The 18,122-nt window shown below is 54.4% G+C and overlaps 1 protein-coding gene across 1 annotated transcript in view; it reads left to right on the top strand.

Annotated features, from left to right (window-relative positions):
- The window catches only part of SDK1 (sidekick cell adhesion molecule 1), a 743,568-nt gene extending 739,764 nt beyond the window's left edge, over window positions 1-3,804 (top strand). Inside the window, exon 47 of the mRNA XM_070363134.1 lies at window positions 266-3,804. Coding sequence (XP_070219235.1) covers window positions 266-511 — 246 coding nt within the window. The 3' untranslated portion in view covers window positions 512-3,804. The remainder of the gene's footprint in view (window positions 1-265) is intronic.
- Window positions 3,805-18,122: the final 14,318 nt, after the last annotated feature.

Below are 18,122 nucleotides of genomic sequence, written 5' to 3'. Positions count from 1 at the left end.
CCCTCACACCCCGTGAGGCCCTCCCCCACCCCGTGGCCCCCAGCCCCCACCCTCCACCCCCGTGTGGCCCTCCCCCTCCCCCGTGGCCCCCTCCCTCCTCGACACCCCCCATTCTCCGTGGCCGCTCCTCCCGCCAGGGCCGCCCCTTCAAGACCACGCGCATACCCTCCCACGCCAGGCCCCTTCCACGCGCTCCTTGAGCCCCGGGCCTCCCCTGTCCCTGGCCGCCTGGCTGAGCCTGTTCCGTCCGTCCGTCCGCCCACAGGTCACCGACTCCGAGTCCGAGGACGCGCCACCCCAGCATTCGTTCGTCAACCACTACCTGAGCGACCCCACCTACTACAACTCATGGAAGCGGCGCGCGGGCGCGGCCCCGCACAGGTACGAGGCGGTGGCGGGAGCGGAGGCTGGGCCGGCCCCGCGCGCGGTGGTCACCACGCAGAGCGCCGTGTTCGCGCCCGCGGCCCGCGGCGCCCGGACTCCGCTCACCGGCTTCTCGTCCTTCGTGTGAGCTGAGCGGCGGCCGTGTCGAGACAATCACTTCCTGGAACTGGGCTCGAGCTGGGTTGAGAGGATCTGACGCTGATGGTTGATTTCACCCCCTGTGAACACGATTTCAATTAGGAACGTTTTTTTAACTGGCTTTTTGTAACATCGCTGCAGGAAGCAGGTTTCTTTGATTTTCTTTTCTTTTTACGAGAAGGTGTGTTTCGCCGGGTGCAAGGGCTCGGCACCCCGACCTGGGAAGGCCTGAGTCCTGGGGGCCTGGCTTCTCCATCGTGCAGCCCGGGAAGGCTGGGGGGAGGGGGCGGGGGCCCTCCAGGCCTCTCCTCTCTCTGCTCTACCTCCTGCCTGAGAACCAGCGCCCACCGGGGACTCCCGGCGCGAGGAGCAGGTGTCTGACCTGGGCCCGGGGCCTCCCGACCTTGAGTGTCCGTCTCTGAAATGTCCTCAGTCGGCAGCTTTAGGCGAGGAGCCGGCTTCACAGTTCCTGGCAACAGGGCAGCAGAGGCCAAGGCTCATTCCAGGGGTGAAATGCTCGGGGCTTTCCCGCTTCGGTCCTTTCTTTCAACCCCCATCATCCAGGAGCGGGAAGCGTCCCATCTGGGAGCCACCTCCTGCCCCCGCCACCGCCCCCCCCCAAGCTCCTCCCAAGTGCACAGCACAGGCCCGCCTGCCCCGCCCCGAGGAAACGAGACAGCGGCCGCAGAATCGCTGGTTGTGTAAGAGGTGTGCATTGTTAACCAGAGTATTTTTTAAATCTTTTTATCTTTTTTTAAAATATGCCACATGAAATGAATGCGTCTCAGCTGTCTGCAGTGCCTTTCTGTTCATTGTTTAGCTTTGTCCGCGGGAAAGACAGAGCCGCGGCGTCTCCAAGTAAAGCAGAACGGCTCTGAGAAAATGGGGTCCCCAGTCCCCCCCCACCCCGCCCTGTGCCCCCCAGGCCCTCCCGTGCGGGTGGTCGTGCCCTTCCTTGGCGCAGCGCTGTGGTCCCGCCCCCGACCCCCGGCCAGCTCTTCGCCTTAACGGGTTTTCTGGAAACCTTTTTTCCCTGTAATTGTTATTATTTTGTTTTCGTTTATTTTTAGCTAAATGAAGTAGCTTGAGCTGCTCTGAAAATGAGTCCAAGCTGTAGCCCCGCCCCCAGCGCATCATAGCCCCGCCCCCAGCGCGTCACATCGCTTTTGTGCAGTGAGGGGGAGGTGCAGGTGGTCAAGCCCCAGCCCTGGTCCCAGTCTAGAATTTTCCAGGGTGTGCCCGCAGGGCCTGTGGGAAGGCCCCGTGACCGGCCTGGTCAGCAGGGGCCTGTCCACACCCCCCAGCACAGGGGAGCAGGGCCGGTCCGTCCTCCTGGGGGGCCGGCCTGTCCCCGAGCCAGCGCCTGGCCAGTGCCAGCAGGGAGCCTGTCTCGGGGCCAGGCTGTATCAGGTGGTCTGTGGGGTCTCTCCTTCCCTCTTCCCGCCTCCTCAGGGCAGAGGGCCATCTTGACCCTCTGCTTTCGGAGTTGCAGAGTGTGACCCCAGGAGACCAAGAAAAGTTTGTGTTGTGTGAGGAAAAAAAAAACACCTTTTCTGTTTTAGAGTTTTGTGTTGGATAAAAAACCCTTTTCGGTTTCTCCAAAAGTAGAGGTAGGAGGTGTGGAAAAGTTCCTTTCTTGCCGCCCCCCCCCCTTCCTCCACCCATCCCCCTCCCCCTGGCCCCCCTCCCCCTCCCTCCATCTCTCCTTTCTCTCCTTCCTTCTCTGAGTGAAGGGAAACGTTCTAAACCAAAAATCCTGGATGCTCCGCCCAAAGCCTCCCCCTGCAAAGACTAGCCCCCCATCTCCCTGGACAGGCCGGCCTCTGTCCTCTCGGGCCCCAGACGGGGAGTGGACAGGAAGCCGCGGGGCTGCACCTCGAATTTCTTGGGAGACAAGCAGTGGACAGAGAACGTGGACACACTCTGCCTTCGCGCTCTGCCCTCTAAGCCATACGGAGCCTTGCCTAGCTGACGGGAGAGTGCCGGAATGTCCTGGCACAAGGACAGTTTGGTTTGAGGTGTGTGTCCCGCTCTGGGGTTTTGTGACAGCAGCGCCTTTTCCCCAGGCTCGTCACACTTCCTGTTCTCTCTGCTTGGAGCCCAGTCTTCGGGACGGAACTGTGGGCCTGAGGCTGTGGCTCGCGGCTGCCATGGGCCTGAGGCTGCGGCTCGCGGCTGCCATGGCACTGGCACCGGTGCCTGGCCCCGTGGTCCCAGGGCTCTGGGGCGTGGGAGCCGCTGGACCCAAGGGAGAACTGGGTGTTTCTGGTTAGATTTCAGCTTCCAGACCGTGTGACATTGAGAAGCGTGGGTTCCTAACCTCTCCTCTTGAGGGAGGGAAAAAAAACAAAATCACATGATAGGGAAATGGATATTGGATTATAATCCTGGTTCTGAACCCAGGACAGGCACCATTTCTCTAACGGAGGCAGGAGGCTTGTCCTCTCCTGCCTGCTCCCGCAGCAATGCCCTGCAGATGTGCAGCGCTCGGCCTCGCGGGGACCCCATCCAGGGCCCGGCGATGGACAGGCGAGCTGCCCTTCCCGTGAGGACCACGGCCGCAGGGCCGCGCTCTCTGCCTGAGCAGCAGAGATGGGTTTGCCCAGGCTTCCCCCTCCCCCCGCCGGGGCTCCCAGGTTTCCAGGCGGTGAGCGGCAGGGCAGGGCCGTGGACAGTCCCCACACCTGGCGGCCGTGGAGCACGTCTCCTGGATCTCCTGCACCTCCTCCCTCTGAATAAATCAGCCCAAAGAGAGGCCCTCCCATCCCCAGCCATGATTTTAAGGAGCCCTTGGTACACGCCGTCATGGAGGAAAACGAGCCGTGGGGCAGCGTTGGGGGAGACCATGGGGGGCGGCACGCACTCCGCGAAGCCCTGTTGATGCTGCCCTTGCCCTTGACGGCGACCGGACCGCAGCATGTTTGCGTGATGGTTCTAATGGTTCATGGCATGGTTTTCGGTTTTTACAAATTCCTGGCACACAGCGTAGTTAGGATTAGGGTGGCTTCTCCCAGCGAGTCGTCGGTCCGCATATCCAGACGCCGCTCTCTGGCTCAGCATCTGCCACGTGGACCGTCCGAGAGGTGGGATCAGGAGGGAACCCTGGGACTGGTCGGCGGCCACGCCTCGTTCCCTGTCAGCCTCACCTGCTGGTTTATCGGGGGCTTGGGTCAGTCCTGAACTTTTCCTGGCCGCGTTTTCTGAAATTGTGCAGAAAACTAGATCTCCTTTAAAAACAAAAACACTTGTAGGAAGAGAGGTGCTATGGGTTCGATTTTTAATAAAAGCATCATTTTGTTCCTTGTGTGCCTGTGCGTTTCTTCAGTGAGTGTGCATGCAACGACTCGGGGGTTCTCGGGCTGAAGGAATGCTGAAAGGCCAGCCCCACGCCGTGTGGAGGCCACGCGGCCCTGCCCCTCCCGGAAAGGCAGGTGTGGACGCTGGGGGCAGGTGAGGTCGGAGGGGCTCAGCTGGAGCTCTCCCAGGGAGAGGCACGCCCGGGAGCAGCCTGGCGGGTCGCCAGGGCCTGAGGCAGGCGGCGTGGGGCCCACACCCCCCGGAGTGGACAGCGGCCACCCTCACCTGCCCCCGGCATGCCCTCTGAAGGCTCCACAGGTGCTGAAAGGGAGACTGCTCCCAGCCAGCCACAGACCGGACGCGGGGGAGGCGCTCACTCCGTCCCCTCTGTGAGGGTCCCGCCGGCTTAGGCAGCCTGAGCGCCTTCCCGCCCGCTCCAGCTGCTGTGTGTTCCCGGGTCCGCCGGGAGGGCTCAGCCTTCCCCTCGTCCTCAGGGCCTGCCGGCCGCAGAGGGCGGTTCTCCACATGGCACTCAAAACTCCCAGTGCCCGCGCCCCTGCCAGGCCCGGGGGCACAGACTCTCTGGGAGTCGGGCCCAGGTATCCAGTTTTCTGGGCTGATGCTGCCCAAGGAGGATGTGTGCTGGGAGGACCGGGCCGGGGGCAGGAAGGAGAAGCGGACCGCAGTTCTGGTGTCACTCCAGAAGCAGCCACCAACGGAGCAAGCAGTGCTGACAGCCAGGGGTGAGCGCCTCCTTTGTCTCTTCACACCTTGTCCACCTACTTCTGCCCTGCCCCCCATAGATGCAGAGTTAAGGTCAGCCCACGTTCCGTGTCGGGGACGCCCCAGCTGCCGTGTGGAGGGCGCCGGCCCGCCCCGCGTGTCCTCGCGCACTCCCCACGTTCGCCCGTCACAGGCTCCACCAGGCCCTGCAGGGGGGGCTCCACGGGGTCCCCACGGGCATGGAGAAACACGCCCAGGGTGAAGCCATTCGCCCCAGGTGGACACGAGGCAGTGGCAGGGCCCAGAGCGGGTGGAACCTCTGAACAGCCCGCCTTCCCGAGGACGTCGGCCTCCCCCAGTGTCCCCCTCCCACACCCGCCCCAGCCCCATCAGGGACAGCCAGCCTCGGGAGGCAGGGTCCCTGCCTGCAGCTCAGGGCCGGCCTGGTGGCCTCGCCCATACAGAAAGGCGCCTGAGGCCCCGGTCTCACCCTCCCACGTGCCCGCCTCCTTCGTTGAGGAGAAAGGGCAGGAGTTCACCTGCACAGCCTGGCCGTTGGTACCCTTACGCTGTTCCTGTGTGCGTGCTCAGTCACGTCCTACTCTCTGTGATCCCTGGACTGTAACCATCCGTGGGAGACTCCAGTCAAGAGTACTGGAGACGGTTGCCGTTTCCTTTTCCAGGGGATCTTCCCGACCCACGTCTCCTGTGTGTCCTGCGTTGGCAGGCGGATTCTTTACCACAGGCCCATAGGTAGGTACGCTTGTGTCATCGTTCAGATTCCACATGGTGGTACCGTAACGTGAGTGGTACCGTATGGCGTTTGTCTTTCTCTTTCTGACTTACCTCACATGGTATGATCCTCTCTAGTTGACCCACGTTGCTGCACATGGCCTCATTTCACTCTCTTCGAGGCTGAGCAGTGTCCACTGTATCACGCACCACGTCCTCTGCACCCATTCCTGGGTCAGTGGGCACGGAGGTTGCTCCCGTGTCTTGGCTGTTGTGAATTGTGCTGCTGTGAACACACATCTTTTTGAATTAGAGTTTTGTCTGGATGTATGACCAGAAGTAGGATTTCTGGATCATATGGGAACTTTTCATGCTGTTCATGGGATTCTCAAGGCAAGAATACTGAAGTGGTTTGCCATTCCCTTCTCCAGTGGGCAACGTTTTGTCAGAACTCTCCACATGACCCGTGCATCTTGGGTGGCCCTACAGGGCATGGCTCACAATTTCACTGAGTTGGACGAGGCTGTGATCCATGGCGTGCTGCAGTCCATGGGGCTGCAAAGAGTCAGACGTGACTGAGCGACTGAACAACAACGTGGCCACACTTTAGTTTTCATGAGCTATTTTTAAATGGCCCAGCCAGGAGTGTCCTAAGTTGGCATCGCTGTGCCCACCCACCCAGAGCATTTGGGGGTGGCTCAGATAAATGGAGGAGAAGGCATGGCAACCCACTCCACTACTCTTGCCTGAAAAATCCCATGGGCGGAGGAACCTGGTGGGCTGCAGTCCATGGGGTCGCAAAGAGTCAGACACGACTGAGCAACTTCACTTTCACTTTTCACTTTCATGCATTGGAGAAGGAAATGGCAACCCACTCCAGTGTTCTTGCCTGGAGAATCCCAGGGACAGAGGAGCCTGGTGGGCTGCCATCTATGGGGTCGCACAGAGTTGGGCACGACAACCGACGTAGCAGCAGCAGCAGATAAATGGTAACAGGGACCAGTTGGCCCCCTGCGTACACGTGCCCCCTCTTCCCCACACCTCACCCTCCTCCCCCGACCTGGAGGCAGTGATCATCTCAGCCCAGCAGCGTGCCTCCTGGACCACCGTCCTCTGGGCAGAGGGCCCAGGGCACAGGAGCCCCGCAGCACCAAGAAAAGGCAGTTCTGAGGTGGTGACGAGGCCTCTGCGGACGTCCCGAGGAAGCTGAAGTTCCGCGTGCTTGTTGCCGATTGCTGTGACGCTCACAGATGGTGTTAGAGGCCTGGCTTTGCCGTGAAGTGGAACCATTTTCAGACCCTTCATTCAGAAGCACAGACCTTCTGATCAACCAGCCCGTTTTCCGAACATGATCCGTTCGCCAGACGCCTGTTTTAAAATGATTTGAACACGTCCCCGGCTTTGCTTGTACAAGTGCCTTAGGGTTTGCCAAAGTCTCTTTCCCTTTAATAGCTGGAGTCAATTAACAGCCAGCATGGGCGAGAATTCCAAGCTGTTAATTCTGGACTCTGCGGTCTTAAAACGTCCCGCTTCTCCTCAGATAAGACAATATTCTGCAGTCATTAAGCAAACCACGACATTATGGGGTTGAATCTGATCCAGACTCAAATCATTTAATAAAAAATTCATATTTCTAAGGCATCTTGAACACATTTCTGTGGAATTCTCCAACCAGCCACTGGCATAATTGACCTACTGACTTGAGAGGTCCAGACAGCACCATGGAACCCCCAAAGGGAGCCCAGAAGAAATCTGGTGGAGTCCTGGAGTCTGCAGGGACAGTCCTACGCCCTCTCAGTCTTTGGGAATGTTTTTTTGAGATTGTTGAAGGCTGAAAGATTGGGGGTTTGCAGCTCCAGAGATGACGGGTGACAGAAACCAGAGGCTCAGCAAGACCTCTGGGGGCATCTCTGTTGGAGAGAGGGGGCCACACAGCCTCCCAGGGACCCGCAGTGAGGGGGGGCTCATCTGCATCTCGGGAGCACCCCCTCACCATCTACCTCAGTGGCACCCACCCCCACTCCCAGTGTGGGCCCGCCCACCATTAAGCCCAGAGATGAGGCCTTCCCCGCCCCGGTCACCCCCCGCCCAGACGTCACCCCAGTGGGAAATGAATCCTTCTACGCCCACACAGTGCAGCTGTTTCAGTGAGGCAGACTCACATACAGGGGTGCAAAGCAATCTCCCAAGTTACACTGTTCTTGTTCCACAAGACAAGTGTGCTCCTGCATGTGTGTGTCCACTGGCACACGTGCACACACACACCTGTGCAAAAGGTAGAGAGACTCTGGAAAGATGCCTGGGACTTGGGAACAGTTCGCTCTAGAGAGGGGACAAAAGGAGAGGAGCCAGGGGAGGGAGACTCACCCTGGCGGCCTTTGTGCTTCTCACCAGGAGCATCTATGATCCTCTCCTGTTAAAGGCGCGGGGCTGCAGCTCCGAGCCGACTGGGCACCCCCCACCCCGCCCCCACCCCCAGCTCCTGCCTTCTCCCAGCACCCAGGGCAGCGAGCATCAGCAAGCATTGAAGACCATGGGCCACTTCCTAGCTGTGTGGTCTTGGGGGAAACACTAGCCCTCTCTGCTCTTTTTTCCTTCTAATATAACTCAGTTATTGTGAGGCTTAAGGGAGAAAAGGGCGGGAAGACAGTTTGCAGACTCCGGTGATAATGTTGGTGTTGGTTTATTCCTGGGGTCACCACTGCCACCATCTCAGGGGACCTTGAGCAGGAAATGGAGGCCAACCTGGTGTCCATGGGAGGACAAGAGCAGGGGACAGGCCACACGGTGCCCGCACGTAGGCTTTGAAGAAAAACAGCCCCGTTCCAAAAAGAACTCAGGGCAGTGGCTTCAGCCAGTTCACGCTGAAATTGCACTGGCGGGCAGTGCTCCATTTCAGGACAACTTATGGTCTTTTGGCAAAGAAACAGTGCTTGTGTGAGTCCCAGCTGTCATTCAGAATCCTCTCTGTATTAACAAGCATCATGTATTTTTTCAACCCATTTTTGAAGTTTCAGAAATATATACTTATCTAACTCTCAAGATTTGAAAACTTAAGTGGCTAAACCCCCTACAGAGTCCTTTGCCCCGTTATGTCCTCCTGGTCCTGGCTTCCTGAGTAGCCTTTAATTCTGATCGTCTTTCATCACGTCAAGGACAATCACCACTAAATTTCATGTTTGAATTTTCTGTTGCCTTCAAATGAATCAGAATCTAGCTTGTACTAATGCTGGAAACGCACTGGAATCTCAATGAGGCTACACCAAGTCCTGGTGGCTATTAGCAGAGATGATTGGAAAGCAGGGAGATGGATGGCGGGTGGGGAGAGCCCACGCGTAGATGAGGTCGTGGTCCGCACGGCTCCGATGCCTGTGTCTGCTCCCAGAGAGGGGCCGCCTCTGCCAGATCCACCACCAGCCAGCTCGTCTGTGCTCTTTGATGTGCTGCTTCCATCCAGCCGACGGGAAGAGACTGCTCACACGCCAGGCCTCAGGAAAGAGCAGGAGGCGGCTGATAGAGGATGAAGTCATGGCAGGCTGAGCGGGATCCAAAGGCTTCTGGGGTCGTCTGCGTTCCCCAGAGGCACAGGCTTTGCATGGCCGTCTTCCCAGCTTACAGTTCTCCTGGAGCTAAAATCCCACATCAGCTGCTGTCTGAACCTCAGGCTTATACCAGCTAATTATAATGTAGACTGGGACTGTGGGGGTTATCTGTTTGTTGCTGTTAGTTGCTCAGTCGTGTCTGACTCTTTGAGACCCCATGGACTGCAGCACACCAGGCTTCCCTGTCCTTCACTCTCTCCTGGAATTTGCTCAAACTCATGTCCATCGAGTTGGTGACGCCATCCAACCATCTCATCCTCTGTCACCCTCTTCTCGTCTTCCCTCAATCTTTGCCAGCATCAGGGTCTCTTATAATGAGTCAGCTCTTCGCATCAGGTGACCAAAGGATTGGAGGTTCAGCTTCAGCATCAGTCCCTCCAATGAATTTTCAGGACTGATTCCCTTTAGGATTGACTGGCTTGATCTCCTTGCAGTCCAAAGGACTCTCAAGAATATTTTCCAGCACCACAGTTCAAAAGCATCTGTTTACATTTCTCTAAATCAAAACACACCTGCATATTAAGCTCTGTTTTCCAGAGTCATATTCTCTCACCTCTCCAGCCTGTTCAGAGGTCCACACAGGAGCTTTCATAGGATTCTTTCAATACTTCAAAATTGCAACCAAAAGTTACCTCTTTTCCCTAACTTCTTCAGCCATATAGGCTCTTTGCTTCCCACTAAAGTGACATCGGTGTGAAATAACAGCCCCACACTGGGGACACTGCCGTGGAGCCTGCAAAAAACAGTGTCTGGATTCACACCTCAGCCCTGTAGTTATTGGCTTCATGACTTGGAGTTGGTTCTCCCATCTGTAAAACACAAGTAATATTCACAAAATGGTAGTTACGAATATTATTATTGTACTCGACTCTTAAAACACTAACAAAAGGAAAGCTAAGTATTTCTTAGTAATCATTAATTCATTCAAGACATCAGTGTTGAGTTCTTTACAATGGTCCACCCACGGGATTGACTTTCAAGTAAGAGGAGCCAGGAATAAACAGCAGGCATAATTAAAAGTAAGCTGTGGAGGCTGCTTGCAATGATAAACAGGAAGGGAAGCAGAAGGACATCCCTGGTGGTCCAGGGGTTGAGATCCGCCTTGAAGTGCAGGAGATGTGGGCTCCAGCCCTGGTCAGGGAACTAGGATCCCATGTGCCACAAAGCCATGAAGCCCACACACCCCAACCACACACCCCACCCACAGAGTCCAACCCCACCCACAGAGTCCACACCCCGACCACAGGGTCCACACCCTGACCACAGGCTCCACACCCCACCTACAGGGTCCACACCCCACCTACAGCGTCCACACTCCGACCACAGGGTCCACACCCTGACCACAGGCTCCACACCCCACCTACAGTGTCCACACCCCACCTACAGAGTCCACACCCCAACCACAGAGTCCACGCCCCACCTACAGAGTAGACACCTCACCTACAGAGTCCACACCCAAACCACAGAATCCACACTGTGACTACAGAGTCCACACCCCACCTACCCTACAGAGTCCACACCCCACCCACAGAGTCCACACCCCACCTACAGAGTCCACACCCCACCTACAGAGTCCACACCTCAACCACAGAGTTCACATCCCACCTACAGAGTCCACACCCCGACCAAAGAGTCCACACCCCACCTACAGAGTCCACACCCCAACCACAAAGTCCACACCCCACCTACAGAGTCCACACCCCACCTACAGAGTCCACACCCTGACCACAGAGTCCACACCCCACCTACAGAGTCCACACCCCACCTACAGATTCCACACCCCACCCACAGAGTCCACACCCAGACCACAGAGTCCACACCCGGACCACAGAGTCCACACCCCACCTACAGAGTCACACCCCACCCACAGAGTCCACACCCCGACCACAGAGTCCACACCCCACCTACAGAGTCCACACCCCGACCACAGAGTCCACACCCCACCCACAGAGTCCACACCCCGACCACAGAGTCCACACCCCACCTACAGAGTCCACACCCCGACCACAGAGTCCACACCCCGACCACAGAGTCCACACCCCGACCACAGAGTCCATACTACAGAGTCCACACCCCACCTACAGAGTCCACACCCCGACCACAGAGTCCACACCCCGACCACAGAGTCCATACTACAGAGTCCACACCCCACCTACAGAGTCCACACCCCACCTACAGATTCCACACCCCAACCAAAGAGTCCACACCCCACCTACAGAGTCCACACCCCACCCACAGAGTCCACACCCTGACCACAGAGTCCACACCTGGACCACAGAGTCCACACCCCACCTACAGAGTCCACACCCCAACCAAAGAGTCCACACCCCCCCACAGAGTCCACACCTGGACCACAGAATCCACACCCCACCTACAGAGTCCACACCCTGACCACAGAGTCCACACCCCACCCACAGAGTCCACACCCCACCTACAGAGTCCACATCCCACCTACAGAGTCCACACCCCACCTACAGGGTCCACACCCCAACCACAGAGTCCACACCCTGATTACAGTGAAAGATCCTGAGTGCCGTAACTTAAGACCTGATGCAGCCAAATAAATAAATAAATTTAAAAACAAAAAATAGTGTGCTATTGACAGAGGTTAGATACAGATCATGGCACCAAATACAGATCATGGCACTGAATAGCTCCATATTAGTATGGCCAACTGGTTGTTTTAAAGAATTTTTTTGATATGGGTCATTTTTGAAGTTTATTGAATTTGTCACAATATTGCTCCTGGGATTTTTTTTGTTTGTTTTGCCTTGGTTTTTGTTTTTATGTTTTGGGGGATTTTTTGACGACAAGATATGTGGGATCTTAGTTCCCAACTAGAGATCAAACCCACACTCTCTCCATTGGAAGGCAACGTCTTAACCATTGGCCCACCAGAGAAGTCCCAGGCCAACTGATTTTTGACAAAAGTGTAAAAGCAATTCAATGGAGAAAGGCAACTCTTTTTCAGAAATAATTCTGAAGCAGTCAGACCAAAGCTGGAGCGATATGCCAAAGCTGAGCTTCACCTGTGTCTCCTCCTTCCTAGTGGTTATAGAGCCCATATCAATGGGAACTCAAAATGGATTCTAGATTTAAGTGTAAAACATAAAATTATGCAACTTTTAGAGAAAAAACATAAGACATCTTAGGGGTCCATGTCTGGGTAAAGAATTAGACTTGACATCAAAAGCACAAAAAGAAAAAAATCGATAAACTGGACTTCATCAAAATTAAAAAGATTTGCCTTGTGAAAGACCATGTGAAAGAGGATGAAAAGCCAAGCCACATACATACGACAGACACGCCACATACGACAGACATGCCACATACATACTACAGACACACCACATACGACAGACACACTACATACTACAGACACGCCACATACTACAGACACGCCACATATGACAGACACGCCACATACTACAGGCACGCCACATACATACTACAGACATGCCACATACTACAGCCAAGCCACATACATACGACAGACACGCCACATACGACAGACATGCCACATACATACTACAGACACACCACATACGACAGACACACTACATACTACAGACACACCACATACTACAGACATGCCACATATGACAGACACGCTACAGACACACCACATACATACGACAGACACGCCACATACTACAGACACACCACATACTACAGCCAAGCCACATACTACAGACACGCCACATATGACAGGCATGCCACATACTACAGACACGCCGCATACATACTACAGACACGCCACATACTACAGACACTCCACATACAACAGGCACGCCACATATGACAGACACGCCACATGCATACTACAGACATGCTACATACGACAGACGCTACATACAACAGACACACCACACACTACAGACATGCCACATACATACTACAGACATGCTACATACGACAGACACGCTACATACTACAGCCAAGCCACACACTACAGACACGCCACATACATACTACAGCCAAGCCACATACTACAGACATGCCACATATGACAGGCACGCCACATACGACAGACACACCACATATGACAGACACGCCACATACACACGACAGACACGCCACATACATACTACAGACACGCCACATATGACAGACATGCTACATACGACAGACACGCTACATACTACATACAAGCCACACGCTACAGACACGCCACATACTACAGACATGCCACATACACACGACACGCCACATACGACAGACACACCACATACATACTACAGACACGCCACATATGACAGACATGCTACATACGACAGACACGCTACATACTACATACAAGCCACACGCTACAGACACGCCACATACTACAGGCACGTCACATACATACAACAGACACGCCACATACTACAGACACGCCACATACTACAGACACACCACATACATACGACAGACACGCCATATACGACAGACACGCCACATACATACTACAGACACGCCACATACTATAGACACGCCACATACTACAAGAAAACATTTGAAAATCACATATCTGGCCAAGGACTAGGATATATAAAGAGCTTTCAAAATCAACAGTAAAATATTCATAAAAATTGAGAAAAAAAAATCCAAGTAGAATAATGGGTTAATGCATAAAGAAACAGTTCACCAAAGATGTTCAACATCACTAGCTTTAGGGAAATGCTATGATGAGCCATCAATACACACCTATCAAAACAGCTAAAATAAAAATACTGACAATACCAAATGCTGGTGAGTATGTAGAAAACCTGGATCTCTCCTCAACTGCTGGTGAGAATATCAGTGTTTCAGCAAGACCGTTTCTTAAAAACACTTTAAAAAAAGACCTTTGACACATGCCCCAGCAAGTGCTCTGTTGGGCATTTATCCCAGAGAAATGAAAACTTACGTCATTACAAACACCTGTACATGATTGCTCATGGCATCTTTATTTGTGATAGCCAAAATAAGAAAAAAAAAACCCTGAAACAACCAAATTATCCCATAGTAAGTGACTGTTTAAGTCAGCTCTGGTGCATCCATACAGTGGAATACAGCTCAACAATAAGAAGGCTGAACAGCTGGTGTGAAGAGCACGGATGGGGCTCAAGGGTTTTATGTTGAGTGAAAATAAATAAATTAAAATGATCTGAAAAAGCCACATACTGGGGACTTCCCTGGTGTCCAGTGGTTAATACTTTGCCTTCCAATGCAGGGGGTGTGGGTTCAATCCCAGGTCAGACAACTAAGATCCCACATGCCTCATGGCCCAAAAACCAACACATAAAACAGAAGCAATACTATTTTAAAAACAAATTCAGTAAAGACTTTAAAAAGTGGTCCACATCAGAAAAAAATTTTTAAGCCACAAACTGTATGATTCCACTTACATAACGTTCTTGAAGTGACACGAACATCGAGATAGAAGATTCGTGGCTGCCAGGAGCCAGGAGGGTGGGATGGGGAGGTGGTGTCACTACAAGAGGCAGCAGGAGGGCACCGAAGCGTCCATGCTGGCGTTGCACTGCTGGTCACCCAAATCCTGAGTGTGATAGAGACCTGGCCACACGTTTCAGCAATGTCGGTTGCCTGGTTTTGCTCCCATACGGTAGTTACGTGAGCGAGGACCGCTGGGGAAGACTCGGTGAAGGTGTGTTACAGTTCTCATGCAGCTTCCTGTGCATCTGTAATCATTTTTAAGTAAGTTTTAAAAATCACAGTGAGGCACCCCGACACATCTACTAGGAGTTGTTGTTTAGTCGCTTGGTCGTGTCTGACTCTTTTGTGACCCCGCAGACTGTAGCCCACCAGGCTCCTCTGTCCATGGGATTCTCCAGGCAAGAATACTGGAGTGGGTTGCCATTTCATTCTGTAGAGGCTCTTCCTGACCCAGGGATCCAACCCGGGCCTCTTGCATTGCAGGCAGATTCTTTACCATCTGAGCCACCAGGGAAGCCCCCAAGGTCACCATCAGATTGTAAACTTGACAGAGGCTTGAGCTTCACAGTCGTAGTTGCAAACGAGGGGGGCCGTGAGGAAACTTTATTTTCTGTAGCTGACCCGGCTCTCCTCCCTGAAACCCTGCACCATCCCTCAGCAACCACATGACCCTGTAGAATGTCCACAGCCCCCTCCAGTTCCTCCTGCCAAGGAAGAGAGGAGGCAGATGGACCGCGGGGCTGTCTTGGCTCATTTTACTCTCTCACTCGCCCTTAGACACACTCAGCCTGGAGCTGTGCTGTCCAGTACAGGAGCCCCCAGCACATGTGGCTACTTAGATTAATTAAAAACTTAAAATGTACTTCCTCAGACCAGTCACCATTTGGGGTTCGGCATCACTTGTGGGTAACGCCTGCCATTCTAGCGCAGATGATGGCTCATTTCCATCGTTGGGGACATTGTAATGGACAGAGCACCCTGACTCACAGCCTCTCTCTCCATCACAGGTTGGGATATGGTGGATAATTGTCATAGGAAACTGTTGCTGGACCTCTACCCCTCAATGGGACATTTTTTGGGGAATCTTGAAAGGTGAGTATGTTTCCGAGTCATTCTCCCCCAGCAGTTGGGACCCTTTGGTTTGTCCAGCTAATTCTGGTTCTTTTGTCCTCTGTCTTGGGGCACTCTGAAGTAGAGAGATGGAGTCAGGAAAGCAAAGAGGAAAGAAGCATGGACCCGGGGCAGTTACTGGGTCCCCACGGAAGGAGAGGGTATGCCTGGCCGGAGGAGGAAACAAGGCCCTTTGCCAAGCCCCCAGCCCAGGCAGATTCACAACTCCGGAATTCCAGGCTCCATCTTTGCTCATTTCCTGGAAGCCACATCTGTCCTCTGCTCTGGGGAAGCCACATTCATCTCCATCCAAAGCTGTCTCAGCACCGAGAATGCCGAGGCACAGCCAGGAGCGTGGAGACTGTTTCCACAATAAATCCACCCACTGCGGCTCAGCCCCACTTCTTGGACGAGTTTGGAACGCAGGCGCCAGCTGGTGCTGACTTTTTAGGTTGAACCTCACAGACAGCTGTTGAAGACACTGCTCTTCCTGTCCCTGCATGGGGATCTTCACTGGCCAGGAGCTGGTGGTTTCCATTAATGCCTGAGCTCCTTCTGGATGGGCTTCCCTGATGGCCCAGATGGTAAAGAATCCAAAAGACCTGGGTTCAACCTCCTGGGTCAGGAAGATCCCCTGGAGAAGGAAATGGCAACCCACTCCAGTGTTCTTGCTTGGAGACTCCCGTGGACAGAGGAGTCCATGGGGTTGCAAAGAGTCGGACATGACTTAGCAACTAAATGGCAACAATAATTTGAACCCCAACTATGTGCAGGGCCCTGAATCAGGTACAGGGCTAGGGCTCATATTTCCAGAACCTTCTTGGACAGGGCGATAGCTGAGGAAAGTCTTGAGAAATGAGTGGACCCAAGTAGAAGCTGATGCAGACAGAATCCCAGAATCCACTGGGGGAGACGGCCCAGTGTCCCCCAGGCCGAAGGGTGGGTCCCGACATGGGGTTGCTCCTCCTGTCTGTGCTCTTGACCAGAAGCGAGTCAAACACAGCCTCCACGAGCTGACAGCTTCCTTTCCCTCCCTCTGGACCCGAGACAGAAATTAATCACAGCTAATAGGCTTAAAGCCTTTTTTCATATTCATTGTTCATTTCATACTCGGATAGCTTTGAAAAATACCGTTTGGCACCTTGGCAGTCATGCCAGCGTGTAAGATGTGGAAAATTTGCCTCCGAATTGAGGTCCTTTTTAGAACATGAAGACAAGTTAATGCCAAAATACCTGCACCCGTGGTGGCTCCCAAAATACAATTTATCTCTTTGCTGAAGTTAAAATAGCTGTATGTTAAGGCGGCAAGGATCTGAACAGGTTCCCTGTGTAAGACTCCAGGCCTTTCCCAGCTGGTGGCCTCCGTACAGGGTGTGAGAGGTCCCGGGCAGACCCCTCCTGTCCACTGGTCATGAACTACATTTCTACCATTGGCTACTCGTTTGTCCCATTTCCTGCCCACCCCTGGGACATGGGCAGTGACACCTTGGGAACCCTGCCAGCAGGTCCCAGACACTCAGAGCCCAGCAGGGGGAGGCCCCACGTGGCACCTGCTCAGCCATTCGTGTTTGAGCTGCACTCGCCTTTGAGGCAGAAAGGGCCAGAAGACAGCAGAGTGAACACAGAGTGGAAATTCTTAGAAGTGAAGCTGAAGGGGCCCCTGGGAGGACAACCGCAGTCTTGTGCCCCGTGCCTGAGCCAGCTGTGGCACACTCAGCCCCAGGTGACAATCAGGAATGTCCCATGCAGCCTGAGGCCCGCCCTGGGAGAGGGCCCACCCCATGGCAAGTGGTGAAGACCCCAGACCACAGCCTGTTCCCTGGAGAGTTAGGAGCTTAGACACCTACCTGCACACCCACGCTAACCCTCCACCAAGGATCCAGACCAGCCCACTCTCCCGCACAGTGACAGCTGCAGCTCACCTGGTCGTTAGGCCCCAGGAAGGTTTATATTCGGAGGCCGGACCAGCAAAAGGAGGAAAGTCAATTCAGGCTTCAAAAACGTGTTTAGACCCATCATGAAATAGAAGTCCTTTTCTTGCTCAATCTGGGCTTCCCTGGTGGCTCAGACTGTAAAGACCCTCCCCACAACACAGAAGACCCAGATTCAATTCCTGGGTCAGGAAGATGCCCTGGAGAAGGAAATGGCAACCCACTCCAGTATTCTTGCCTGAAGAATCCCATGGACAGAGGAGCCTGGTGGGCTCTAGTCCATGGGGTCACAAAGAGTCAGACACGACTGAGCAACTAACACTTTTTCACTTTCACTTTGCTTGCTCAATCTGAGGGATCAGAGTATCTCCTGCTGTTTTAATTCACCTGAACCCTCCCCATCCACCCCCGTGCTTCCACAATTCTGGCTAACAGAGGGTTTGTGCTAGACGCACCCACACGTCCCGTGGGCACTGGCCACACCGACACGTGGAGGCTGCATGGCCGGGACTGTGCTTCAGACATTTGCCCTCGTCCATCGCCAGGGAGCCCTTCTTCTGCAAAACATCAAGAGGGCAGGGGCCTGGGATGAGTTCGTGAGGGCAGAAGAGTCTGCGGCCGCCAGGGAGGGGAGAGGCGGCAGCTGGGTCTCTCCGCATCCAGGAGCTGGAGCACGTGGACGACGGGGGCGCTGGTCCAGCAGCGTGGGCGTAAATAGCCACGATTTTCTTCGCCCTTTTATAGACCATCGTGTGAAGCCAGATGGGCCCCATCTGCCTCCTCCCCG

Source organism: Bos mutus, chromosome 25 (genome assembly GCF_027580195.1).
Source record: "Bos mutus isolate GX-2022 chromosome 25, NWIPB_WYAK_1.1, whole genome shotgun sequence".
NCBI classification, from domain to species: Eukaryota; Metazoa; Chordata; class Mammalia; order Artiodactyla; family Bovidae; genus Bos; species Bos mutus.
Note: the sequence above shows the minus strand (reverse complement) of the source record. Positions and strands in the feature narration are given on the sequence as shown.